Below are 27,775 nucleotides of genomic sequence, written 5' to 3' on the forward strand. Positions count from 1 at the left end.
ATACATTTGCATTTAATGTTAACAGGAGAAAATACAAGGACTGCTTAGTGATGTGGCAAAGCCAGTTTGGCAACAGAAGAAAATACATATGTTACTAGCCAAAGCAAAGAAAGCTCCTGACAGATTTAAGAGGTAAATATAAAAACATGACATTGTCTTCTTGGGTTGGATATTATGATTTCAACAGCAAAAGAGGTTGCATAACTGCACTTCCATGATCATAATTTCAGGGGCACAAGATGGCAACACTCCACACACAATTTAAAATTCTGTTTATGGTCGCCACATTGAAATCAGTTGTAAGCCAATTCACACCAAATTCAGTGGGACTAATTAGGTATTTATGCAGCTATACCTTGGGGCCCCAATTGCCGATTCCCATTAAATTCGGTCTGGATATTTTTACCTGTTGACAGTTCATACTTTCATACTTTGTTGTCAACCCACCCCATGTAACCAAATATGTCACCCTTTAAAATTTTCTTTTAGTGTTTTCAGGGATTCCTTTTTTTTTCTAATACTCGTACTTCTTTCTTACGATCAGGATGCTTCCCTCACATGTATTGAGACCAAGAGATGTTTCAAGACATCAAATATAGACAAATTGAAATAAGGCAGTAACATTTACTAGTCTATGGTGAACTCATCTTCATTGTCTTACTGATATCTCTGCCCCTGAGGCAGCGAGTGAGTCCAAGATATTAGCATTCAAGGCACACAATCATTGTCTCAAGAAATGTTTTAAAGACATTCAGCACTGTAAATAAGTCCATGCCCATCTCTTTAGGTTCAGTCATTTGACGTCATCACCAAGTCGGTCTGAAGATCCAATTGATGATATAGACATCATGAACCTCAGTACTGAATTTCAACAGGAGCTGCTTGACCTGATCCAGAGCGAAGATGCCGATGAAGAGGATATTTTGTCTCAGCTTACAGGTAAAGAGTCAACTAGGGGTCATTGAATTTTAGTGAATTCAAATTAATCTCTAGAATGCACTTGGAAAGTAAGCTCAAAAGTTTATCCACTCTAACTTTTATCATGATCTGATCTGACCATACTGACACCATGATAAATAGTCGTGTCATAAACGTTTCAAACCTTACATTGGCACCTGTCCTAAAGGGGGCATTACGATATTTTTCTTGCCACAATATAAAATATTTCAAATTGTTTAAAACATCATGATTTGGAATAACATCCAAAAAATTCTTGTGAAAATATTGGCACCTACAATTTTAGTATCTTCCTTCATCAGGGAGTAATTTTCCTGGTATCGCATCTCAATTTGCTCCACATTTTTTTAAAGACTGCTAGGCATAAAGTTTTTTGTATAGCATATTTTTACATAGGACTGTACATTGCTTAGGTCAGAGCTTTTCTCTTATGACCAAAAATGCTATTCAAATATGTAAAGCAAACTTATTGCCTGTTCATATTTCACATGAATAATCAGTGCTTTACCATATGTGAGTGGGTGGAGTGAGGGAATGGGGTAAATCATTAAGCTCTAGCCAGCTTTTAAAGGTACAAGAGAAGTTTAAAAAATAAAGATCTTTCTGCACATGCCCAGTCCTAAATTTTCTCCTGACTTATCATACACATATATTTTCTCATTTTCTTACTGTCTTTTCCTAAGGTTCCTACTATCTCTAGGATGTGTTGCCCTGCATCTCAATGTTGATCCTCTTAAAGCAGCGTTTTGTCAGTCACCATTTGAAATATTAGATTAAAATATTTTCAGAATGTAAATATCCATTCTCATGTATAATTAATTTTCTTTAATGGTGTACAGATATACACTGATATCATCTGACATTAGCTCTTATTTATCACTTAATTCTCCTCAGGTATGGAAGGAAATGAATCAAACTTGCAAGAAGCTGTAGGAGGGGACTCGCTTGCACTCTTGTTTGAGCAATCTGAGCAGAATGCAGATGCACTGATTGGAGACATCCAGGAGGTACTGCCTCTGATGAATCAGCAGAGGTTGAATAAGGGGAAAGCTGTCACTTCTGATACTCCCGCAATAAAAGTAGAACCTCCTGAGACTCTAGGGTCTGAGCAGTTGCTGCATGAAAAGCAGAGTCTTCCAGGAACAAGTAGCATGGGATCAACCGATACACCAGAACAGCCTTCTTCGGACATGGCCACCAATTTAGTTCAGTCTCAGGAACTTTCCACTGGACAGAGTCCCCAGAGTTCTGGTAGCAGAAGACTAGAGGAAGCACAAGATGCTGAAGGATCATCAGAGAGGCATGACACCAGTGTCACGTCTACCAGTGCCATTTCATCTGTGAGTCCAGTATGTATTTTTCTCTTGAACAACAAAAAGAACATATTAAAGTTTTCAAGATCTACCATGTTTTAGATTTTTAATTTTGAAGTCAGATGATAAATATTGCATTCAGTATAGTTTGTTTCTCTGGTCTCACCTAACATTGTAGTGGTGTTTTTAACATTCGACACTCGGCTTGCAGGAGTGCATTTTGTGGTAGGGTTCACTACCGTTTGAGAACCACTTTATGTTAATTGCAAAAATAATTCCATTAATTGCAATTAAACTCAGAAAAATCATATAATCTAGTGATAACTCTTGAAATATACTCCTCTTTTATAATAATTATCACCTGTCATGTCATGCTTGAAAATCAAAGTGAGATATGAAGCTCAACACTTGTCATTCACTTTCTGTCTATGATGTGTATGCACACTTTACCTTTTAATTTCTCAAATACAGTAGATAGATTTTGACAGTATTTGGTCCTGAATTCTTTTGCATATTCAAATTTTGGCACTATATAAATCTGATATATTTCTTGGTAATGCTTGAGAAGAGTTTTACCAACTTATTTGGTCGATGGAACATTGGAACTCTTTTTCATGTGTGCTTCTGTCTTTAGCAGAAATTGATATTATTGGCAATGATATTTGAATCGACAATGAATTCGTAAATAATTTCAAACTTTTATGACCCAGTAAAACTAAGATTTGTAGGTAAGGAGGTTGCATGTATATAAATGCTTACTGCCTTTCCTTTGCCCATTTATAGGTGACTTGTGTTTGTGTGATATTTGTTTTGCTTTAATTTATACTCTTTCCTTCATAATATTACATAGATAAAAGTAACAGAAACGCAATATCACACAAAATATTTAATCCATATTAAATTTGGTTTTTGTTGTATTAACTTTTATCATGAATAGATTGACTCAGTAGAAACATCTGGGAAGAAAGGTCACAAGAAGAAAAAGGAGAAGAAAAAGAAGTCAAAAAAATCTAAGTCAAAGAAAGTTGACGTTGAACTCACAAAGAAGCAAAGACCAAAGTTGAAGACACCTAAGGTAAAATGTTAAAGAAACAATCTGTAATAATGTAAATATAATTTTTTTTTTTTTAGGACAGTTACCACTCTTGATGGATATCACAGAACAATCACCAGTGGTGACCATTGACCTGTCATTTACGTTATCACCACTTTCAATGGCTAACACGCTTTTCATTGGCAGCATTGTGATGTACAATGTATTTCATTGTCCTTCATGATGTATGATATGTCAAAATGCACCAATAGTGCAAATGCTGTGTTATGCACTGCCATGATGTTGCTTTGTAGCCACAATTTGTTTCGCTCATAAAATACTACTGTGTTGTGAAAATACTGATTTAGAGGGATCAGCATACTGAAAACTCAAAAAGCATGATTTCAGGTACCAACCAAATTCAAATTTAGTTTTAGTCAAAATTTATGACTGTAACATTATTCGTTTACTGATCAAAATCAGTTGATTTCATTTTAGTGATTGGAAAAGTTTTTCTGGCAATAATGATCAAGAGAAAATAGATTTAGAGTATAAACAATGGGTTATTTTATAAATCATGTTAGATTACATTATTTTCTTACTAGATGTTGGGAGGGGACCACAATGACTCTTTATTTTGACTGGCTGCTGAGCCTTGTTAACATTATTGTTATTGTAATGGCAAAGTTAATATTTATAGTAAGTCTTTAAGTCTATGGGGTCTTTAGTAGAGCTTACAATTTTGTTTACCTTGACAATGATTCAACAGCCAAATAAACATAAAAGATTCCATGGATGTTTACCAGAGCAGCAGAAATTACTATAATATACTGAACCCTGTTAATTGGACCAAGTTTTTTAGAATAAGTTTATATAAATCTTTGAATGATCCTGTTCTATTTCCCGCAGACTTCAAGCGTGAGGAGAAAGTCTGTTCAGTCCACTATCTCAGAAAAAGCCAACAGAAGAACCAACAGTCCAACCATTTTGACAGCCACCAAAATCAAGAAGAAAGTCATGCAGAGGAGAAAAATGGTATGACACTTATATGCTAAGAAGTGCAGTGCATTTTCAGCTATACACTGTTTATTTTGAAACTGTTCAATTTGATCTTATTACAAAATGTCTACAAAAAGTCTAAAGACTAACATTATTTTACAGATTAAGAAACATTATAATGTATATAAGAAAAAGACACAACCCCAAATTAGGTAATACATATTTGAAGGGAAAAATCTTTATAAAAGACATAAAGCTGATTAAATTCATTTATATTCATTACATGGGATGGTTCCAAATGGGATACTAGTAATATTCTGAGGGTTAGGGCCATTAGTCCATTAATTGTCGATCAGTGCAGTGTTTGTCATAACAAGTGGAGTATTTCTGGTATTCCATGAAAAAAGCCATCCAATATGATTATCTATTCCCCCCCCCCAAGAAAAAAAAGTGAATATCACAATCAATTAATATGACCTCTTTTTACAAGATCAGTACACTCATTGAACTGCAATTACATGTAACTCTTTATGATTTCATAAAGTATCACCGCACTCTAGGTTGTAAAATTATGATTATGTTGCATGTTATGTGTGCATTAGACTATGCAATATGGTACCTCATTGAACAGCAAGTTTTGTTAAGTAGCCAATTAGATATATTGAACTTAGTTCAATGTGCTGTCATATTGCACAGGCAAATGATGCAAACCACAAAACACATTTTTGATGCATTGCCAAAACACTATACTATGGAAGCTTAAAAGTGCTACCTAGATGTTCATATAAACATCTTGTCATGTCTACATCTCTTAGGAAAAGGGATAAGATGAAGATATCTCGGGTCTCGTCATGTCTACACCCCAAGTGAGAGATGATCAGATGATCTTGGATTGGAGATCTTGCCATCTGATCATCTCCCACAGATGTACACATGACGAGATCTAAGATCTCGTCATCTTATCCTTTTCCCTAAGAGATGTAGACATGACGAGATGATTATATTAACATCTTGGTGGCACTTTAGCTTCCATACTATATAGATAATAATGTGCATTAAAACACTTGTACTGTCTTTGACACAGCTTACACTCCCACAAAAAAATGTGTATAATCGGAAAACTTTTCCCATGATCAACTGCTAAGCCTTATGCTACGGGGCCCACGGATCCGCCAAGACTTTGTGGCATACCAACGCAGCATGATTGGTGTTGATTAGAATTCCTGTCTCTTCTGTTGTTTTTCTAGTTGGACACTGGCATGGTAGGAGATACATGCATGGACAATCTGCTTGACATCACCATTCAGGAGCAAAATCTTCAACTGAAGATGGATAAACTCAATTCAAAGATAGACAAGTTGTATACCATCATCCAGGAGAAAGAGGCTTTGCTGAAGAGTTTCAAGCAAGAAAAAGAAGTGGTAAGTAGAAACACAATGGTTGGGATGTTTGTTCGTTTTTATCAAATAAATGCTAGCAACTGAATGATTTGGTTGTGATAGCATTCCAGCATATTTTTTTAGTGGTGGGGTAGGGGGGAGGGCAGTTGTTTCCCTTATAGCACAATGCCCCCACATTCAGACCCATTTTCAAGAAGAAGATAAATGAACATTATCTTTTCAATGAGAGTTTATCATTTTCCATCCCCAATCTGGTAAGATAATCTTTGTTGTCTGGGTTTTTACTTTTCAAATTTCAATTTCTTTCAATGAATACAAGCATTAAATTCATAAAGATCCATTTTACCAGAATGTAGAAAGTGGTGGTCATTAATAGTATTTTTCATGTTTGTGGTTCATGACATTCTGACACTTTGCATGTTTTTTTCCATACAGGTTATCAACAGTCTTTCAGAGTTGAGAGACAAGAGACTCAATCTTTTATTAGGTATGTCAAGTCAGCTTAACTCTTGCCTTTTCTCAGAAAACTGAGCTCTCTTTATCTGTAGGACCATTCTTAGGAAAATAAAATGTTGCAATTATCTCAACCATTTTGGGGGCCTGTAGCTTTAGAATCTTGCATAATTCCTCTTTCATTTTATCAGTACATTTACATTTATTGTGTGGTGGTTGGTGGCAAATGATGGTTTATCTTGAATAACAAAGCGAACAAGCTTTTAACTTCCATAAAATTTATTTATGTCTGTAATGTACTGGGTCTGTGAGTCAGGTGCAGTGGATAGCTGCTTGTCCGTTGGTAATGTTTTGATATATGATATTTTCTTGCATAGGTGTGGATTCTCCTGGAGAAATTACAGGAGATCCCGCCCGCGCATGCGCAGTCATTACGTTCGCAGCATTGATTTGGCAGTCATTTTCCGCCATTTGGGGTAAGATAAAAATTGCTTTTTCTTCCCCTTCTTCGAGTTGGTTGCTGGAAATTATGCGCTAGAGCCTTTTTCTATTACAACCTCCTTCTGATTTCGACATTGGGTTCGAGTTGGAGTAATTCCTGACGAAAATACGATTATGAATCGTGAATTATTGAATGTGGGTACCAGCCCGCCGGCGACTCAGTCGCAGCGGAGTGCGGTTTCTCCACCGGGCCAGACGCCGGCAAAGCCGGGCGCAGGGACCCGTTCCACGAGCCAGCAACCAGCTTCGCATCAACAGTCTACGTATTCGACTTCGTCGAATACAGTTATAGATAACTTCATGATAAAGGAGATATGATTGAATCTCCGTCGGGCTTTTCGGGCATAGGTACCGATATGGCACTATTGAAAGCCAAGCCCAATAAAATTGTCAAAAACATATTAAAGATAAAGGAGATATTAAATCTCCGTCGGGCTCTTCGGGCATAGGAACCGATATGACACCAACAAAGCCAAGCCCAAAAGAATAAACCTTCCCCCTCAACTTCAAACTCTGAGTTTGAGGAGAGACTAAATTAGAATCGCTTTTGACTGAAGCACTGGAGAACCATGCTTTTCAGAACCAGTCAGGGAGCCAGTTACTCCCCAGGCATAGATCAGCCATTATCAAGATAGTATTCTGAGGCTGTCTTCTTTACGATGATGATAATGGTTATGATGATCAGAACTCTTAAATACAGTTCCACGCAGGTCAGGTCCATGTGACCAATGTCAATGATGACAATTCACAAGCTCTAGATTTCGAGAGTGGGAAGGTGAATGTGATGGCCAATTAAGGCCCAGGCATACCGGCATTAGGCTTAGCCGCTAAGTTTGCTCAGCCCCAAGAGATGGGGCACGGCAATTGATAACCTTGGTCGATATGCCAAGAGTTGATGCTCCCATTTGGGACAAACTAAAACAAGTAGGCCTAACTAGACGAAGAAACCTGCAACTACAAAAAATTGAACGTTCACTAACCAGAGGTTTGACAGCATTCATGCAATCTTTAGACCCAGAGAATATTTCTGAAGCTCAACAAGATTGCCTCGCTTTGCTCAGCAATGCCAATTTTGAGCTAAATTGCACAAGGAAACGTCTTATCAGACCTGATATGAATATGAAATTTACACCATTGTGCAAATCTTCCCAAGTGGGCAAGTTCTTATTTAGAAATGATCTTGCTAAGCAAGTAAAGACGTGAGTGAGCAACAAAAGGCAGCTGCAGGGATGATGAGAGGCCAATTGAAGGTCAAGCAATTCAAGTCTCACACATATCACCCATATGTCAGGAATAAAACCAGTACTCGTGAATCTGGATAGGCTCAATCAGCCCAACATGATTTGTGGTCAGGCAACCAGAGGGTCCTTTTTAGGGCATCCCCAGTGGAAACGACACAAGAACAAGGGTCAACTCAAGACCAGTGGCAGAACCCAGGCTCGCAGAGCAGAATGCCTCTCAACAGCCCCTTTCCCCCAAAGCAGGGTGCATCTTGGAAGAAAACAAAGTAACTACTTCTGCTGAAGAGGCGAGTTAACTCAATGATTATTCAAAGTTTCCTATTGGTGGCCGACTGAGGCATTTTGTAAACAATTGGAAAAATATTACTTCTGATCACGTCATCTTATCAGCTGTTGAAGGGTATAAATCAGAATTTGAAAATTTATCTATTAAACCATACCGTTCACTACCCCCACACTGTTTTCATATCAGAACAGTTGAAGTAATTAAAATCAAGAAATTATACACTTACTTGAACAATGCTCCCATGAGAAGGGAGAGTTCGTGTCCAACATTTTTATTCGGCCCAAGAAAAATGGTGGGCTAATTAAGAGTTATTCTGGATCTTTCTGACCTGAAAAAGTATGGCTGTCAGCATTTTAAGATGGATAGAATACATACAGCAACACAATGTCAGAAAATTGTTTTCTTGCCTCAGTGGACCTCTGGGATGCTTACTTTTCGGTCCCAGTTCACCCTTCAGATAGAAATTACAAATTTATTTGGCAAGACACGCTTTTTCAATTTACATGTTTACCAAATGGTTTGAGTACTGCACCACGGCTCTTTACCAAAATTTTGAAACCAGTGTTTGCCACACTGCACCAAGCAAACCACATCTTAGTGGGTTATCATGACAACACCATCATTATTGGTAACAATAAGGCCAAAGTACAGAAGGCGATTGATGCCACGGTTGGCCTTTTATCAGAGCTTAGGTTTATTATTCATCCTGATAAGTCGGTACTCAAACCATTACAGGAAATTACTTTCCTTGGATTGGTCCTTAATTCAGTGAATATGTCCATTACACTCCCTTCTGACAAGGTAAATGAAGTTAAAAAGTGTTGCTTAAAGGCCTCCTCCAAACTAACTTGCCTAGTATTAGAGCAGTCACCAGAACAATTGGGAAAATTGTAGCATCATTCCCTGCTGTCCAATATGGCCCTCTTTTCTATCGGGCTTTGGAATTGGACAAAATTGTAGCACTGAAAATTAACAAAGGTCATTTTGATAGACCCATGCAACTCTCGCAGGCAGCTCGGTACGATCTTGAATGGTGGATAGCAAACCTGCACATTGTATACTCGTCTTTGAGAGTAAAGAACCGGACCTGGAGTTGTACTCCGATGCAAGCGGTTCGGGATGGGAAACTACATGTATAGAGCTAAATTCTAGTAAAGATGGGCGATGGAATGCCGAGGAGCTTGCCAAAGCTCAGAATAATGAGATTGATTATCTTGAATTACTGGCAGCCTTTTTCGGACTAAAATCTATGAAAAATACCATATCCTATACTACGCATAGATCATGTAGTTGTAATGAAATTGCAAATGCAATCTGTAAATGGTGTTTAGAGAGAAATATTTGGCTGTCTATTTCTTATATTCCAGGCAAGTTAAATGTAGTAGCTGACAAGCTGTCTCGTAAATTCAATGATAGGACAGAGTGGACACTGGATAAACAAGCTTTTAACCAATATACTCCTTACTTTGGCTCACCAGATATTGACTTATCTGCATCTCGACTAAATAATCAATTGCCTAGGTATGTCTCTTGGCAACCCGATCCTAGTGCATTCTTGGTTGATGCATTCTTTTTTCTAAACTGGGCCAAGTTGAATTTTTATGTCTTCCCACGTATTTTGTCTCATGCCAAGTTGCTTGCAGAAAATTCTGAATGACAAGGATATACGGGCTTACTAGTTGTCCCATATTGGCCCTCACAATCGTGGCTTCCCTTGCTCCAAATTATAGGGAAACCTGTAGAATTCAAGAGGAGGAAAGGGTTACTAACTTTACCCTTCTCAAATTTCACCCCTTTTGAGATCACATTGATGTATATGTTGCACGATCTCCGGAAACTTTTCAAGAGACTGAATAAAAAGACCACGGAGATCATAAGGTCTTCACGGAGAGACTCTACTAAAAATCAATAATAATAATAATGCTCAATTCTTGTAAAGCGCATATAGCATAGCATGTCCCTATGCGCTGTATCTACATAAGAAAATTGAAAAACTGTATTTAGACAAAGGTTGGAGTTATGTTCAATCATCAAGACATTTATTGGAGTTCCCTACAAGTTTATGTGAACACGGAGCTGGTTATAGTACCTTGAACACTACAGAAGTACCTTGTCTAAATTTTTAGTTTTAGATGGTCCTTTTACAGTGGGAACTCGTTCATTAGTGCACCACTTTATGAAAGGAACCTTTCAACTTTGACCACCCAAACCCAGGTACACTAACATATCTGGGACGTTAAATTAGTGTTGAACCATTTAAGAAATTAAGCTAGCACCTGAGAGAACCCTTAGCCTCAAGCTCTTGAGCCTAAAAATTGTCACCCTCTTAGCACTAACCTCAGCGCAGCGGGTGCAGTCGCTTCATCAGTTAGACATTGAGCATATGACTCTTAAAGATACTAGTAGTGGAGCTACGTTTTGCTTTGGTCAACTACTAAACAAGACAGACCAGGGCATATGAAGATATGAAATTGGAAGCTTACCCTCTAGATAAGCGACTGTGTGTTCTTGATTATCTAAAACATTATTTTCGAAGAACAGAACGTCTGAGCTAGTGGATCATAAAAAGTTCCTTTTTATCAGTTATCAGAAGCCTCATGGGAGGATAAGTTAACAAACCATTTCCCTTTGGATACGAGTAAATCTAGCTGCAGCTGGGGTAGACACTGATTTCTATAAGGCGCAATCCACGAGGGCTGCGTCGGTGTCAGAAGCTGAGAGGTCAGAAGTTCCCATCGCTGCTATTCTCAGACAGGCTGGATGGACTAATGAGAAAACTTTTAACATCTCTATCATAGGCTTTGAATCAGAAAAGTGACTTCTCAGCCTCCTTGTTAGGCAATGCCTCATACTCGGTTGTAGAGGTTATGTTGTGTTCACACCACGGTTGTGACTTGGTGTAATTTTGGTATCAAATATGCCTCCTGAGCTTTGAAATCTCCTGTAATTTCTCCAGGAGAATTACGAAATAAAATAGAAAGATTAAATGAGAACAAAGTTTGAAATTTAATATTTATTTTATGAGTAATTTGGAGGGAGAGATTACAGGCCCCCCACTCCCTCCCATTACTCAAGGGCAAAATTAGCTCTAACTTGTTCTCATCTTAGTTTAATCTTTCTTGCTGTTTTATCAGGAGTCATATTTGATGCTTTGAATGATGACTGCGCATGCGCGGGCGGGATCTCCTGTAATCTCTCCCTCCAAATTACTCATAAAATAAATATTACATTTCAAACTTTGTTCTCATTTAATCTTTCTATTTTCTTGCATAGGTGTGGAGTATCAGGCAAATGGAGGCATAATTTGAATAAGACTGTAATATTTGATTCCAAATTATGACTTTTGTGTGTTCAAATGCTTTTAAATCCATTTTATCTTTTAAAAGCAAAATACAATGCATTGAGAATCAAAAGATTTCTGAATAACATAGTGAGACTACAATTCTACAAATTTGTGAAGTCACAAAATACATATATGTTGAAGTGAGTTTCAGGGGGTTTGTTAGGAGTTTTAAACCTTCTGTATTTCATTCAACATCTAATGCAAAGCATATTTTCTGTTTCCTCAATAATTATTTAGAGAGGAATCCAATCATGACTTTACAATATTGCCATCACTGGTAGCGAGCTTGTAAGATGTTCTGTTCATTCTCTTATTAAATGTCACCACCAGGTTGCCAAGACTACAGGGGGGGAAGGGATAAATGGTTAGATAATATATTGAATTATGTCATTCCAAATCCTGGCTCTCTGTTTTGAAATAAGGAGCAATTTGTGTCATGTCAAAAAGAAGGTGATCTAATTTCTTTAGTCTTGTGGCAGTTGTGTACGTTATTGTTCGGCAGGTTAGGTGTTTGACAATCTCATGGATCTGATCCATTAATGTGATAAAAGTTGCCTTGGGGTTAAAAACCTGCAATTCCAGATGGAAAAGAAGGCAAGGTCAACATGACTTTCGTCAAACTGCTGAAGCGAGTCACTGGGTAAACATGGTAATGATCAACCTCATTTTGAATCAAATTTCATCACTTTTCTGTGTTTTTCCAGGACTGACCTCAAGTGAGAAGATTAGTAAATCAGTTTCAAGTAGCAGTAGCCACACCGGCAATGGTCCATCTTCATCAAGCCACTCCAACAGTCTTCAGACAGATACCCAGGAGACAGGAATAAGCGATGTCCTCAGTGAAGCATTGCAGTCCGGAGGGGAGGGTGATATCGTGATTTCTAATGTGATGTCGATGGCCCAGGAGACACCTAGTGAGGGCTTCAGGATAATGTTAAGAAGTCCCGCGAGGAATGTATCAGATCAGAGTCAAGGGACAATGGACACCTTTGGGGATGTGGGACACAACCAGAATGAACAGAGCATTGATATAGGAAGTTCTCAGCAGTCTCTTGCTGGCCAAAGCATCGAAGTTGTCCCACAGGTCATGAGCAGGGAGAGCCTCGCCAAGACTCTGCAGGAGCTCAGTAGCTGTGGAAGTGGCATCAAGGTAGACATTGTGTCCTCAGATGAAGACACTCTCTATGGAATTGACTGCAAACAGCTGATGCATGGAGATTCCCAACTCCCAGGCAGCGATGTGATTGGAGCAGTTGCTAAGCTGATGTCCCCAGACACAGATAGGGTGACTCAGAGCGTGGAGCTGTCCTCATTGTCTGATATCATCTCTGAGCAACATCACATGTTTGCAGACTGTGCTCAGGTTAGGAACAACAAAGAAAGAATACCACCATTTCCGACAGACAATGGAGAGAGTACATCTGAAATCAGATCACCACACAATAATGTAACATCATCGGAAAATTCAATTATGACAATTAAGCAAGAACCATCAGACAATGACGAAATTTGCCAAAAGCAAGACTATTTTGAACCCTACAACACAAAGCGAAAGCGATTGAACGAGGTATCTGAAGATACCCAAGCAAAGAGACTCAAAAACAACCAGCAAGACACAACTCTACCTGGAAATGTACAAGAACCTGGTGAACTGCAGAGTGCAATCAGTTTTACAGACTCTGTAGGATCAAATGACACCTCGTTATCACAGATGCGCAATGTGACAAGTGTTTCAGATGCGTCAGGTTCAAAGGACAGTATCCCAGACACCTCGGGTACACTGCAGACAGCAGATGGAAATCCAGAGGAACAGAAGCCTTCAAGCCCTCATTCTAAAGGATATGTGATAAGCATGTGCATCATTGCAGATAAACTCTATGCCTGCATTTCTGACAGCAGATTTATCATATTCAACCTTGCAGTAAGTCTTTTTTTTTTTAATCTTGTATTTACCCCTTCATCTGTTCTAATGTTAGATAATTTACCATGAATATGTGACATTGTAGGCTATCGTTTTCATCTAGTATGAATTTTTATGTATTTGTTTGAGAAAAAAAATCAGCATGGAAGATTTTGGGTTATACACTTTCTAGACTTCTGACATCATTTATGTACAAGAAACTATCTATTATATGACATAAAATTGGATAACTTTTGGATCAAGGGTTTTTTTTTCAAAAGAGGAGGATGGGAGTACTTTTATTATTTGATTTTTATATTTTTCTGAAATGATGGCTTTATGTATAAGACTCTTAATGGTGCATCTTGATATTTCACCTGCATTTTACCACCTTGCTCAAGTTGCTATGTACTTACCATATACTCTGATACAAGTTTTTATTGCTCTGATAATTTGTGAAATGATCAGTTATCTATACTGATGCTTCATATTTTTTTCTAATGAAAGTCAAACTATCAAATATCACGCTCCAAGTAGATAATTGCCAATAGAAGAAAGAGGAGACTATCAATATCATTCATTTTACCAGCCATTTCTCGCATTACTTTTGGATCACTGAGATCTGAAGAACAATCGACCAAGAAAAACCGCTTTGGAATTGCATAGGCTGCATTAGTCTGCAATTTTATTCAATCTGTATAGAAAAAACAGAAATGAATGCATCATAAGTATTTGTTCAATATTTGCACAAATAAATGTTGACTTTGATTTTACATATCAAATATCTCGAGTCATTTTGTCATTTATATAGAAAATGAACAATAAATTGTAAGTCAAAGGCTTTCACCTCAATACGAATAGATATGAGGCCTCTAGTCTTAGCCATGTCATAATTTGCATGTACTTTTCAAATGTGGAAAAGCAAACGTTTGGTGTATAACACTTTAACTTTTATAGGTATGCTTTTTGCATAAATTAAAGAACTTCATCCTTGGAAGGTCACACATATTATTCTAAAATACGAGAATCACAAGTGCTTCATCTCGTTAATTATGCTTAACTTGCCTGTCATTTTAATATGACTGACTTTTTGTGTGTCACTTTAAATTTAAGTCTTGCATCCAAAGACACATTCATAAATAAACACACCAGTCTTGAATAAGACTAATCAAATAAAACCTGCGTTACACGCATTCCATTTGATCATTTAAAGCTAAAAAATATGGCTTGGCAATTTCTAATTACATAAGCCTATTTCCTTAGGCTCAAATAGCATTTAACCTCCAAAAGAAACATTTGACCTTGAGCTAACCTTCACACTTCCTTGAAGGATAATCTAAATGTGACTAATGTAAATGTATATAAAAAGTAGACGTATCTGCAACGCATCATTTCTATGCTTGTTATAGATTTTATACAAAACAATACACAAACTATTGTTTCTATCTTTTTGATAAATAACTCACAAATGCTTGGCTTTTATCCTTTGTATCAAAGCTAATAAAAAGTTAATGGCCTATTATCAAAAACCTATCCCTAAACAAGTAGGCTTTCATTGATAAATTATAAGCCTCAGAATATCAATATGACACTTCATCGTTCATATCAACGTAAAATTCAAACTTCCTTTTCTATCTGTTTCCACAAATTAATCGAAACCTTCAGTCAATATGAAAACTATCGGTATCTTTTTATATGAAACGACTCATTCATTGTTTCATGTTTGTTTATCTGAGAATGTAGTCTTCTAACCACTCTATGTTTGTAAAATAAATAATCGTTCTATCAAACAGAATTCTGAACCATTTCTAAATTGACCTTATGAAATTCAATATCTTTTATCATAAAATGAGCGACATTTATCTCCATGTCATGTCTGTTTTATACCAAATTGATACATGTTATAATTTCAACTCGACCTACGTTTACGAGTACCAATATCGGTCACGTATCGCTTCATTGTTTATGCACAGCGAATTACCGTATCGTACTACGCACACATAGGTCAAGTAAATTCCAGTTTTCTTCTATATCCAACCAAAATATACATTTCTGGTTTATACATAATTATTAAATGATAATTTATCTTTACACTCACTTCTTGGGCGGCATTTCTCGGCAACTAAATTTCATCATAAGATGACTTTCATCTTTCAAACATCCCTTCAGCTTGAACATAACATGGCTTCTGCGAACACGTTTTCTACAGAACAAATTAGCATAAATTTCGAACGACTTCATGGTAGCCGTAAAATTTCCAATGGTGTCTCGTAAAAAGGAAAAGGAAAAATTGGGAGATTCACAACAAAACTACTTTACCATCTACTATTATGATATTAAAACTATATTTTTGCATTGAATACCATCAGACCAACAAGATTGATGCAGAAGAGGATCTTGCTCTGAGAAATATCAAGAACTTTGAACTGTGGAGAGACTCTACTGCAAATAAGATGGTGGCTTTTGCCAGTAACGGTAGCAGAAACCTGGTTCAGTTTGATGTTCAGGTAGGCATTGAAGCATGCCCTGTTGCATGAAACCTAAGATTAATGCTTACTCTGCCACTACTTTTAGCTACCATGGCAACATTGCCAAACAACCAATTAAATTAAGGCTTCAAAGGAAGTTGGCATTGATGGCAGTCACAATGTTGGTTTTATGCTACAGGGCTCTGGCATCTAATGGATGAACCACAAGACTTGCTATATTAATCTAGTAAACCAAGATTAGTTGTTGGTTCAGAAGACTAGGGGTCATTAATCTTGAAACAAGAAATTTCACAATCTTGTGCAAAAGCTGATGGATGATCAGTCATGTAAAACTTGTTAATGTTTTAGTTGTTTTGTAATTGATCCAGAAAAACCTCCACAATGTTCCTCTGTATGTATGTATTATGTCTTTCATGCTTTTCTCCCTCATTCGCTCCTTCCTTCTTCCTCCTGTCCTCCATCCCTTCCTTCCTCCTGCTTTCCCTGCCTCCCTCCTTCCCAGCCTCCTTCACTCCCTTTTCTGTCCCTTACCCCTTCCCTGCTCCTTCCTTCACCCTCCCTCCCCCAGTCAATCCATTCCATCCATCCCTTCTCCCTTCCCTTCCATTCTGTTATCCCTATCTCCCTCCTACATGTACTTACTCTTCATTCTTTTCTCCATCTGCCCTCCCAATATTCATCCATCCTTCCCCTTCTCCCACCTTCCTTGCTATTTTCCCTCCCTCCCATGTCCTCCATCACTTTCTCCATTGTTACTTCCCTCCATCATCTATCTGTCTCTTTCTTCACCACCCCCTCCCTTCCCTCCCTGCCCACCAACCCCCTCTTTCCCTCCATCTCTCTATATTTGATGAGGAACATGAAGTAGTCCACCTTGACGGGGTGTGGGGGCTTGTCATCAACCCAGTGGTCTTTGCCTGGGTCTCTGTAGCAGAGACCTGTCACCCGTAGCTTGGGAGGCACCACAAGGCCCTGGGAAGGTTACTAAGAGGCTATTTCAAATGTCAAAATGAATAAATTTTTTCATAAAGCTGGTTTTTGTTTCACCTGAATAGCAGAGTGAGACTGTAAACGCCACTTTTCTGATAGCTGCCATGACGTCAGTTTTGAATTTTCATCATAACTTATAAATAATACAGATCTATTTCATGAAACTTGAACACAAATGTAATGAGCATCACTGATAATCTTGCATGAGTTGCAGGTCACATGATCAAGGTCAAAGGTCATTCAGGATCAATGAACTTTGACCATGTTGCATCAATATTGAAATCTTAACCAAGGCTAAGTATTCAAATGTTTAAAAGTATATGAATCAATCAATGAATCAAACTTTTAAATCAATTTCATGAAACTTAGATAATTAAGTATCACTGATCACCTGTCAGAGTTTCAGGTCACATGATCAATGTCAATGGTCATTTGAGGTCATCAAACTTTTTTAAATAATTTATTAAATAAATGGTATTTGAAAATTATTCTTCTTTGATTTCAAAGTCGGCAGTTTTTGCTATATTTAATCTCGCAATGAAGATGATACTGCAAGGGGATTCCATTTTTTATATGTTTGCTTTATCACAGAATTAAAAAAGGCCAAAACAGATGGCCAAACTTGAAAAAAATTTGACTATATCTCTTAGAAAACATAACATGAAATAAAAAATACTTGACATTAAACATTTTTTTAATGAGAATGTTGATTTTGGGTAATCACATAAAAAATACAGGTATTTACAAAAAAATACTTGACATTAAACATTTTTTGTTGATGAGAATGTCAATTTGGAAATCAATAAAACGTCTTATTTATGTAAATGTGTGCATTACTTTATAGGGAACAACCCCTTTTGGAGTATTACCTGAAGTGAATACTGAGAATGTCATTTTCATCAGCAATTGTTATTGATTGAATATGATTGGCTACGACCGAATATTTCACAGAAAATCATTTATCAAGGTTTATGAAATTCTTTCTTGGTCTTTATTCCCGAGATATATTACCCATGGTTCAGAATCACCACAGGACTCTAGAAAACTTATTCCATGTTATTTTATCTTGGGCAACTTTTTCTGAGATGTGTTACCAATGCTATTTGTTTGGGCTCCTGTGAACATAAAGCTGTTACATTATTATCAAACCTGTGGATAGGACTAATTATTTATTAACAATTAAGTGTAGACAAATAGCAGTTTTCTGTGTTCATGTACTTGTAATGCTCTCGGGATGGGTACATGTCCTCATTTGATATATCATGATCAGTATATTTTCTGTTCATGTGAAGAAAGCATCAATTTACGCCAAGAATTTAGTTGTTTGTGTTTGTGTGTTTTTGTTCGTTCATGTTTTGTTTACAGCGTAAAGAATTTCTTCAGACCATGGTGCTTCAGAAAGAGGTATCTTGCCTTCATTTGAAGTGGAATAGCCTGTATGCAGGTCTGGTTAATGGAGAAATCGCTAACATCAATGTACAGGTATGATCCAGGAGAATTGTATTTTGCAAAAAGCCTTTGGAAAAGCATCACAAAATATTCAAGTTATTTGGGCCCGTTTCAGAACTGGGGAGAGGGATTCCTCCCCCTCGAGAGTGCGCCCATCGACCGTAAAACACCTTTCAAATTTGTCAAATTACTTTTAAAAAAACAGGTGTGTGAGTGACACAATAGTATGTTTTTTTTTTTCTTATGGATTTTGACATTCAACACCATTTATCATGTCTTTTGAATCCAGGGCCCTGTCTTTTTACAAGGAGTTATAATCAATCTCAAGTATGAAAATCCATCAAATACATCATTTTTAATAGAGGAAATTAACACAATATCCCCCTAATGTAAAAATATACGTCACATTTCGAATGCATACTAGATGTTAAGGTTGTTGGAATCTTGTAGATCAATCAGATAAATTTGCAACTCTTTGGTAGAGAGAGACCTGTTGATTTTTCCATCAGTTGATGATCTATCCTGATTAGAAACAATAACATTTTAGGGGCCATATTCTTTTTGCACTATTTTGGCCTCTCAAGACTATTGTGTCTAATCCATGCCTGCTTTTGATACAACCTTCTTTGTCAAGCTACGTAATGATCGTCTCTTCATACCTTCCCACTCTCAAACAGAAATCCAGGGTTACTTGGTACTACGACTGTACGCCAACGTTTGCTGTAACCGCCATTGCTTCTACACTAGAGGGTGGTATAAAACTGCTGATAACAGCTTCCAAGGATCGCACCGTGACCATCAGACAAGCAAATGATGGTCTACTGCTCCGAAGTCTGGAAGGACACATTGATGTGGTGACTGACTTTCAGGTAGGTGGCCCTCTGTTGTCTTTAATCTCAAGAATTTTTAAACTTCTTGTCTAGTTATCTCACCTGCATAGCAAAAGCAAGACAGACACATTGCCTTTCTGATTGGGGCAGTTTTGAAGTTTACAGAAGGGGTTACATACATTCGATTCTGCTGATCACCATCAAATCTCAGAATGCAGACCACAGAAAAATCAGCTGGTATGTGCAGCTGATTAATTTACTGATCATTCATTGTAATGTCAATGCACATAGTCTAAAACTTCTTAGATCAGTGGGCCCTTCTTACAAAATGTTGCATTTTATCGGATCAATCACAACTATGGAAAGCCAGCAACGTCAACATATAAAATACGTTTGTTCAAAATATTTTCTAGAAATGACGTATATTCATACATTCACTGTTTTCTTGACAATTCAGTATGCTTCTCTTTGTTTTTAAAGGACATTGAGCAAAGTTCCTAAAGAAAAGAATATGGCATTAATGGATTTCCATGTACTTGAGATTGATTGGATCAATCGTAACTCTTTGTAAGACGGGGCCAAGGATTGACACCATTACAGTGAACCAGAAAAAAGCATGGTCTAATACGCATTTGAATTAGTGTGTATTTTATAATTGTATACCTCAGAATCAATTGTTTTTTTATTTACAGTTGAGATATATATTGAACTTCTTGAGTGTGGTCAAATCATAGATTGGGTAATTTTTCTCTGACCTTGTTGTCTTTTTTACTCCAGGTGTTGGGATCCCGTGTGTTGAGTAAAGCAAGGAACAACACCATTTTCATTCATGACCTGGATGTAAGTTTGATTACTTATGTGATTAATCTTCTTTGTCTATAACTTTGATTATCTTATTGATTAATCTTCTTAACTATGAGAGGGTGCTGTGTGCATTGGCATATTGTCTCAATGTGATAGATGTGATGATGCTCCATAGTGCTTCAAACTCTTGCTCTTTTTCAGATGAAGCTGACTCAGATAGGGTAGAGCATTAAGGGTTAATCATTAGGGAAATGAGATATTGAAATTCCTTGCTGCCACCGAAGGAGGGAACAAGAGATGGATAACTGAAGAGAAACGGGAAATAAGTTGGCACTATTTTCCAGTTCCCATCTGCTCTTTATTAGGGATGTACTGTAGATTAGCCATTCTCAATTACTTTTTTTGGAGCGCCACATTTCTTGTTGAGAATCTGTATGCTCCACTATCCATTACGCAAACCAGTAATGTATCAGCGTAGTGGGTCCAGGGGCCCCTGGTGGGGGTCGAGGGGGCAGAGCCCCCAGAAGTTTTGGAATATGAAGCCTTTTAAATTGCCCAGAGGGGCTCTAATTAATATCAACAGAAGAATGCAAATGTCAACAAACTACACAATATTGATATTAAAAGAAAAATGACCAGTGACTTTTCACATCATATACCAATGATACCACTAGTTCAGACTGTTCAGCACCAGATATATTGGCTAAAGCAAGTGGCGTAATGAGTAAAAAAATGAGGGGGCTAGATATGGCAGCTGAAGCAAAAATATTGAACTTTTCAATACAAAATTCTGCATTTTGACATAATATTTATGAAAATAATACAATGTTCAACTCTTTCCCTTTCCTTTTTTTTCTTGGCCGTGAAACACTTGGGGGTCCCCAATCCCCACCCCAATCTGTACGCCAGTGGCTGAAGTTACGTTCTCCTATTTTGCAAGGGCTGAAAATATTAGGCGTTGCACCGCACTAACGCCCCAAACTGCCCCTCTCCCTCTACAACTCACGTGCGATATCATTCATTCAGTTCGTGTTAAGCAAGAGTGCATGCAGGCAATACATCTGAGCATACATGTATTTCACTTTTACAACATTGGATTTTAATCGGCCCCGGAAACAAAGTTTCTGCTTGCTATGTCCCAAATTCATATTCTTTTATGATCAGGATGTTCTTTGAATATCATATTATTTGATGTTTAACTCTTAACCAAAACGTATACTCTGGAAATGCAAAATTTCTCACCGTTGAAGTAGAAATCCTAAAAACGGGGTTTTTAAATCACTTGTGTGGCACATAAAGTTTGTACATAGAATAAATAAAAAGGAGAACACCATTGATCCTCCATAATAAGGGGTTATCGCGGTGCTTACTTGGACAAAATTTGAAGAAATCAATTAACAATTGAGTGTCAAATAAAGAGTTTTTGTTTTCTCTTTGCATTAAAATGATCACCAAATCCTTATTTCCAGGTTACTAGTAGAAACATTTTTTCTCCCCGATTTTTCCTTATTTTTTTTTATACCGGCTCCCAAGCGCCACTCCGCAAGGCTCGGTGCGCCACAAGTGGCGCGCGCGCCACCATTTGAGAATCCCTGCTGTAGATTTTGTTAATATTGTTACATATTCATGATTAGCTTCATTATCAAGAGCTTTAGCTCCATCTGGTGGATTTCCTAAATTTATTTAAAGTTTTCCAAGCTCTCAGGGTTCTACAATCATATCTCAGTGATATTCTTTCCCATAGTCTTTCTTGGGTCCAATTATGTCTATGGCCCTATTTTGATGGTTTTAGTCCATTTGTTCAAGCCAAGTGCTGCATGGCGTAGTTTTGAATTTGTCTATTCGCTTGGCTCAGTCCAAGGCCGTCTTTGCTCCAAACCTTGGGACAGAAGGCTTAGGTTGGGTCCTGCTTGGTCCCACCCATTTTCAAGAGCTGTTAGTAGGCTGGTATCTCAATTTCCCTTCCTCTCTTATCACATATTTAAATCTTTATCATAGCAAGTCAATATAAATAGGTCTAAACTGGTCCAGCTCATTGAATGGCATGTCTGTAGTACATTACATCGTATTCTCTATCTGTCAAATATCATTTCTTTTATTTGTGTGTGAAAACTTATGTTGTCTTTTCCATTATCTTTGAACAGACTGGAGATGTCATTCATCGTGTCAAGCATCAAACTAAGATCGCATGTTGTGTGATGTCAGGAGACACACTAGCAGTAGCTGGTCATACTGGCAATGTCTACTATTACAAAATCATGGTAATTTTAATCCCATGCTCACCTCTCATAATCATGATTCATTGAAAGTTTCTGTGTACGTATCTTGTGTTAAATGACAGAATTAAATCAATTCAATAGAGTGAAATTAAGCTAATGAAAATTAACCCATTGAATCCAGAGTATTTTAGGTCCCCATAGGCTCAGTACAGGGACCATCCACTTCCAGTAGGCAGCAGGTTAAACCCTAAATATATTACCAGAGTACTTAATTAGATGTAAAATCATCGCACGTACAATGAACCGTCCTCTCTGCGCACTTCAATGCGAAAGTTAATTCTGCAGAAAATGCATTTAAAGAAAAGCTTTTGTAAAACCAGCAATAAGTGCACCTACAAGGAGAGCAAATTATTTACCTGCTTCTTTGTTTGATAGTTCAGGTTCCAAAGTTTCATCCCCTATCTTTATTTTTTCCTGAAGTGAATTATTTACGCCACAATGGGCATCGTAACAGAGAGGACGATTCGTGGAATAGATACAGTGTGCTATCGCGCCTCGCGATTTCACCACGAACCATCCTCTCTCGATCCCACATCCTTCAGATTGAAAGACAAGAGTCAAGACCATGATGCCCCCACAACTGACTTCAGAGGAAAAAATCTAAATTATATACAATCATAGCTCTTATTTGGACAGCTTTTCCCAATTTATTGTGCACTCCAATGGAAAATTCAATTTCTTTCCTTTTCGTTGAAGCAAAATTATCCCTACAACTTTTAATCAGAAATAAAAGAATATTTTTAGTTCCATACGATTATTTCAAAAGCAGTGACAATTTGAACCTTGCATTACATATATTTTTTTCTCTCCTTCACAGTCTGATGAGGTAGACATCTTTGACAGTGGTTGTGGAACTATAACATGTATGACTGCTTCTCAAGATATGGTAAGTTACACACCCCTGGGGGGGGTCACAAAGATTTTAGTTGGATTATAAGTCATGCTTTTGTGCCAATGCGCATATATTTAATGAGCAATCTTATGTAATCAGACAATGAATTGCTACTTGTTCGGGGGGGGGGGCTGTTGCTGAAAGAATTTGGATCAAATACAACTCCAAAAATCAAACTTGAAATTGATATTTGTAGTTGCATTTAAATGCAACTCTTTCTGCAACTGGCCCCTGAAATGATTTTGTCTTATGGCCATTTGGTCTTATCCCATATAGTCTAATACAATTTCATATACACTGTCTATCACTGCATAGCTTGCTGATTGTACGTTTAACAACGGTCCAAATGAAAATTAGACAGTTTAGAAGAAACCAAGTTAAAACAGTGACTATTAGACCATTTAGTAAGTAATTCACTAATCAGGAGCAATAGTACTCCTTAAAAGTAATTGCTAAGCTCAATATATAATGTCCCAGGCTAATTTCTATCTAAACTGACTATTTCACTTATTAAATTCTTTATGGAAGGGATCAATTATATTACAGGGCATATGTATGTTTATAGTCACACTCAATCCCACAAATCACTAACTTGAAAATTTCAGTCACCTGGCCCATGTTTGATATCATGTTTTTAGTTCTAATCACATTCTCCTTGACTTTGTCCAGTATCTCTTGAATCAACATTGCTTTATTCAGACCAGTCTCATTGAAAACTCTCCATGTTTACTCTAGTGGTAGACAGTAGTTGCAGCAAACAAATTTTCATGAGAAAGTCTTTTAAATCAAGGTTTATTGTCAAAATATTATCATACATCTACCGGTAGATCTGGTACATAAATGTGAACTTATCTTCATAAAATCATGAAATCTTAGCTCAAAATCGATATTTCTGATGATTACTAACACAGAAAAGCATATGTGGGACAGTGTATTAATATACCCAAAATTTGATGGAATTCCTTGCTTATTTTGCTCATTTCTCAGCAATCACGCATTACCTTCCAGAGCTTTTTGGCACATATTTTTTATTCATACTTACAAACACTTTGATGGTAATTTTATTGGATTCTGTTTGAACACATTTTGTGATTGTTACCACAACTGGCATTTATCTTTAAATGTGATGTATCTGATTTACAGGTGTTTCTTGGGATCGAAGATGGCTTCATCGATGTCATTCCTCTTCACCCATCAACTGTCTACCCCTGTGAGGTAATTAAACATCTTGGTTAATGAATTTGTTAAGTGGTCATTAGTAGGGTTTTTTAGCGGCCCTATCTCTGATAGAAGGTCAGCATTTTGGATTTAGCCTTATTTGATGCAGCTCTTGAAAATCTTACCAAATTTATGAGCAGACATTAGGATAAAGAAACTTTCCGCTCTTCTGCTATTTTACTGCCATTTACTCCTGCTATGTTGACAAATTTTGTGTGGGATTTCATCTGTGTATCTCACTTATTCCAGACTTTTTTAAAAGAAGAATAAATGGTACAGATCTTGAAATCAATATTTATTCCTGTTAGCTGGAGTCACCACATCAGTTGTTTTCTGCATCTGGATGACCCTACTTTAATATATTTCAATATATTAACTTCAGAATACACTTGATATTTATTTCCATCAGTGGAGTCATTGTATAAGTCGTTTCTTGCGTCTGGACGCCCTCAAGACCCATCTTCAGTTTATCCACATACGGCGATCAGCTCGGCAATGCCTCTGGAAGTCTTGTCTCAAGAATTACCCACATAATAATACCACTATCAAGGTAAACAAAAATAATATGTTTTGTCTCTTTAAAACCTGTATTTTGATTTGTCTCTTTAGAATGTGTCACTTTAGAACCCCAGAGAAAGAATTGATAAAGGGACTGTATTTTTTTTTAATTCATTGATAATGAAGCGTCAGAGTTTTTAAACTTTAAAGAGTGTCAATTTTCTTTTTGGAGGATCCTGAACTTCTCAACTTTACTTCAAATTATATGTGTTTTTTAAGAGAAACCTATGATAAATTGTACAGACTTGTTTGATTGATACAGATTGAACATTTTGTATATGCTGTAATATCATGTAAAATTGTAATTCATTGTTTTTTTCAGAAGTTAATAAAAACAGTGATAATCAAAGTGTTAGAATAGATATTCCAGATAATTATGAAATTTATAATATCGAAAATGTTTGTTTCCAGTAATGTAAAAATGCTTTGATCTATGGAATCTATAAAAGTGATTGACATAATTGACTCTCTTATTTCTTTATTGCATGTATTATGCATTCATATTTGTGTGTGAAAATAATTGAATATTCAAAACTTCTGTTACTGTCCTGTGCATCATAAAATTTTTGCTGTACCGGTATATTCATTATTCTTTATTCTTTCAAAACAACCTTTTCTCCAGTGAAATTGGCCTTTCAGTTAATCTGTGTTTTCTATACAAGTATTTCTTCATGAACTACAAAACAAAAATAACTGAAGACATATGTGTATTACACACTATTATATAATACGTTATTGATAAAAACATAACCAAAATGTTATGAACCATTGTATACTTATATCACTGTTAAGTTGACAGTACCATGTTTTTTGAAAGATAAATGTACAATTTGTTTTGGTCTTTACCATTGCAGGCCATTGAACAGCATGTGTTTTCCCACCTGAAGGACCTTAAAAAGGGTGGAACGTAGATTTATCCTGGAGGACTACCTTTGACAGTCATGAAATCATCATCGGAGATCCAGGAGTAGTCATATGATAGGCCTCGATAGCTTAGGACAGTTGTGTGACATTCATTGGTTCCCGAAGACAGTCGTGTGGCATTTGTTGATTCCTCAATACAGTCATGTGATATTTGTTGATTCCCGAAGATAGTCATGTGACATTTGTTGATTCCCGAAGATAGTCATGTGACATTTGTTGATTCCTCAAGACAGTCATGTGACATTTGTTGATTCCTAAAGATAGTCATGTGACATTTGTTGATTCCTCAAGACAGTCATGTGACATACACTGATTCTCAAGGACAGTTATGTGATTACTAAGGGGAAAAAATGTAACATCTGTTCATACCTGAGGACAGTCATGTGATTGCTAGGGAAAGTCGTGTGACATGTAGATTCCCGAAGACAGTCATGTGACTGACATTGATTCTGGAAAAGGTCATGTGACATGTCAATTCCAAAATACTGTCATATGACATACATTGATTGCTGAGGACTATCAATGTGACATTCCTAGGTCCCTGAGGACAGTTAGCCATGTGACTTATTGGTTTTTTAGGAAAGATATGGGACAGTCATTTGACAATTATTATAGAGAAAAGTCATATGAAAGGCATTTATTCTTGAGGACACTAATGGGACGTCAATTAGCAATTTTAGATTCCAAGATTGGTCAAGTGAAAATCAGGTATTACCGAGAGTTGTCATGTGAAAGTCATCGTTGCCAAATGAAGTAAGTCATGAGACAAAAGAATCTTTGTTCCAATAAGTGAATTAGATCACAGTCATTCCTCAAAGGCTCTTCATTATGATGTGCAGCATAGCAACCAATATCAGCTGGCCATTCACATTAATTCATCTGGTGTACCTTGATACTTCTGGAATATATTGCACCAGCATTTGGCATGCTAGTGTGAAAAACAAGAGACAAAGAATGTAATGTATGAGGTTTGTCTTGAAAGATTCCTCAAGCTATTATATAAAGGGGAGAGTGGGGAAAGTAACTCCACCTTTTTTATAATTCCAGTTATATCTATAAAGCAGTAGAAACGTGATTACATGTCTATTATTAGATCTAGATTAGACCGACATTACCCATTAGAAACGTTGGAACTAATCAGCTTAATTTGCATATTTATGAGCCACAAATATATTTGTCAGGTGGCCTTATTTTCGATGGAGCAAATGAGGCCGCCTGATTAAAACCTATTTTACAGTGCTGTATTTGAAGTAAAAACAGTTCAGTTGGTTTGATACAATCACTTAACATTTACTAGTAACAATCATTAGCATTTAGCTATTCACCAAAGCACCCCCATTTTAGGATTAATTTATTAATCATATCTAATATTTTTTGGGGAAAATTCTCAGATTGTGTTTTCTACTGTCAGTTATATTATTGTATATCTATGTGTTTTATCGGTAGTGGACACATACATTATATATAATCAAGTGTGGTGATGTCTACATTGCATTTTAAAGTTTTTACAGATGTAACCATAGAGTTTTAATCATGTATTATTCCGGGTGGTCTCATTTGCCCCATCGGACATGTTGAGTTCATAGGCAACCAGTCAGAAAAAAGGGGGGGGGGCAAGTGGTGAAATTTACTACAGTTCTGGCATGCACAATATTTCCTTACACAAGTAAACTAAGATAAAAGTTAATACACATTACTGGGTGGGTACAGTACTTGCCTCTCTGAAGTGGCAATGCTACTTTCAAAATTTTGATTTTGAGGTGCGCTGGTATTTTGCTCCTCCTGGCCATGTGCACTGGGCTGTGAGACGTTCTCTATGCTCAGAATCTGCGACAGGGATCTGTCTCAAATACTACAATAAACAGTAATCCATTTGACCCTACCATTCTTGAGCAGTGAGCTAAAAACTAACAGGT

At 36.9% G+C, this 27,775-nt stretch overlaps 1 protein-coding gene across 3 annotated transcripts in view; it reads left to right on the forward strand.

Moving 5' to 3' along the window:
• The window catches only part of LOC121418686 (zinc finger protein 106-like), a 35,404-nt gene extending 8,380 nt beyond the window's left edge, over positions 1-27,024 (forward strand). For 2 of the 3 annotated variants that reach the window (XM_041612671.1, XM_041612672.1), the window contains exons 5-21: positions 26-132; positions 788-939; positions 1,852-2,306; positions 3,208-3,345; positions 4,213-4,338; positions 5,550-5,723; positions 6,138-6,189; positions 12,231-13,447; positions 15,796-15,933; positions 18,271-18,387; positions 19,032-19,223; positions 19,962-20,024; positions 22,133-22,249; positions 23,085-23,153; positions 24,303-24,374; positions 24,787-24,927; positions 25,790-27,024. In XM_041612671.1, coding sequence (XP_041468605.1) covers positions 26-132; positions 788-939; positions 1,852-2,306; positions 3,208-3,345; positions 4,213-4,338; positions 5,550-5,723; positions 6,138-6,189; positions 12,231-13,447; positions 15,796-15,933; positions 18,271-18,387; positions 19,032-19,223; positions 19,962-20,024; positions 22,133-22,249; positions 23,085-23,153; positions 24,303-24,374; positions 24,787-24,927; positions 25,790-25,846 — 3,387 coding nt within the window. In that variant the 3' untranslated portion in view covers positions 25,847-27,024. The remainder of the gene's footprint in view (positions 1-25; positions 133-787; positions 940-1,851; positions 2,307-3,207; positions 3,346-4,212; positions 4,339-5,549; positions 5,724-6,137; positions 6,190-12,230; positions 13,448-15,795; positions 15,934-18,270; positions 18,388-19,031; positions 19,224-19,961; positions 20,025-22,132; positions 22,250-23,084; positions 23,154-24,302; positions 24,375-24,786; positions 24,928-25,789) is intronic. The other variant, XM_041612673.1, reaches the window with a different exon arrangement.
• The last annotated feature ends 751 nt before the right edge of the window (positions 27,025-27,775 follow it).

Source organism: Lytechinus variegatus, chromosome 7 (assembly GCF_018143015.1).
Source record: "Lytechinus variegatus isolate NC3 chromosome 7, Lvar_3.0, whole genome shotgun sequence".
NCBI lineage: Eukaryota > Metazoa > Echinodermata > Echinoidea > Temnopleuroida > Toxopneustidae > Lytechinus > Lytechinus variegatus.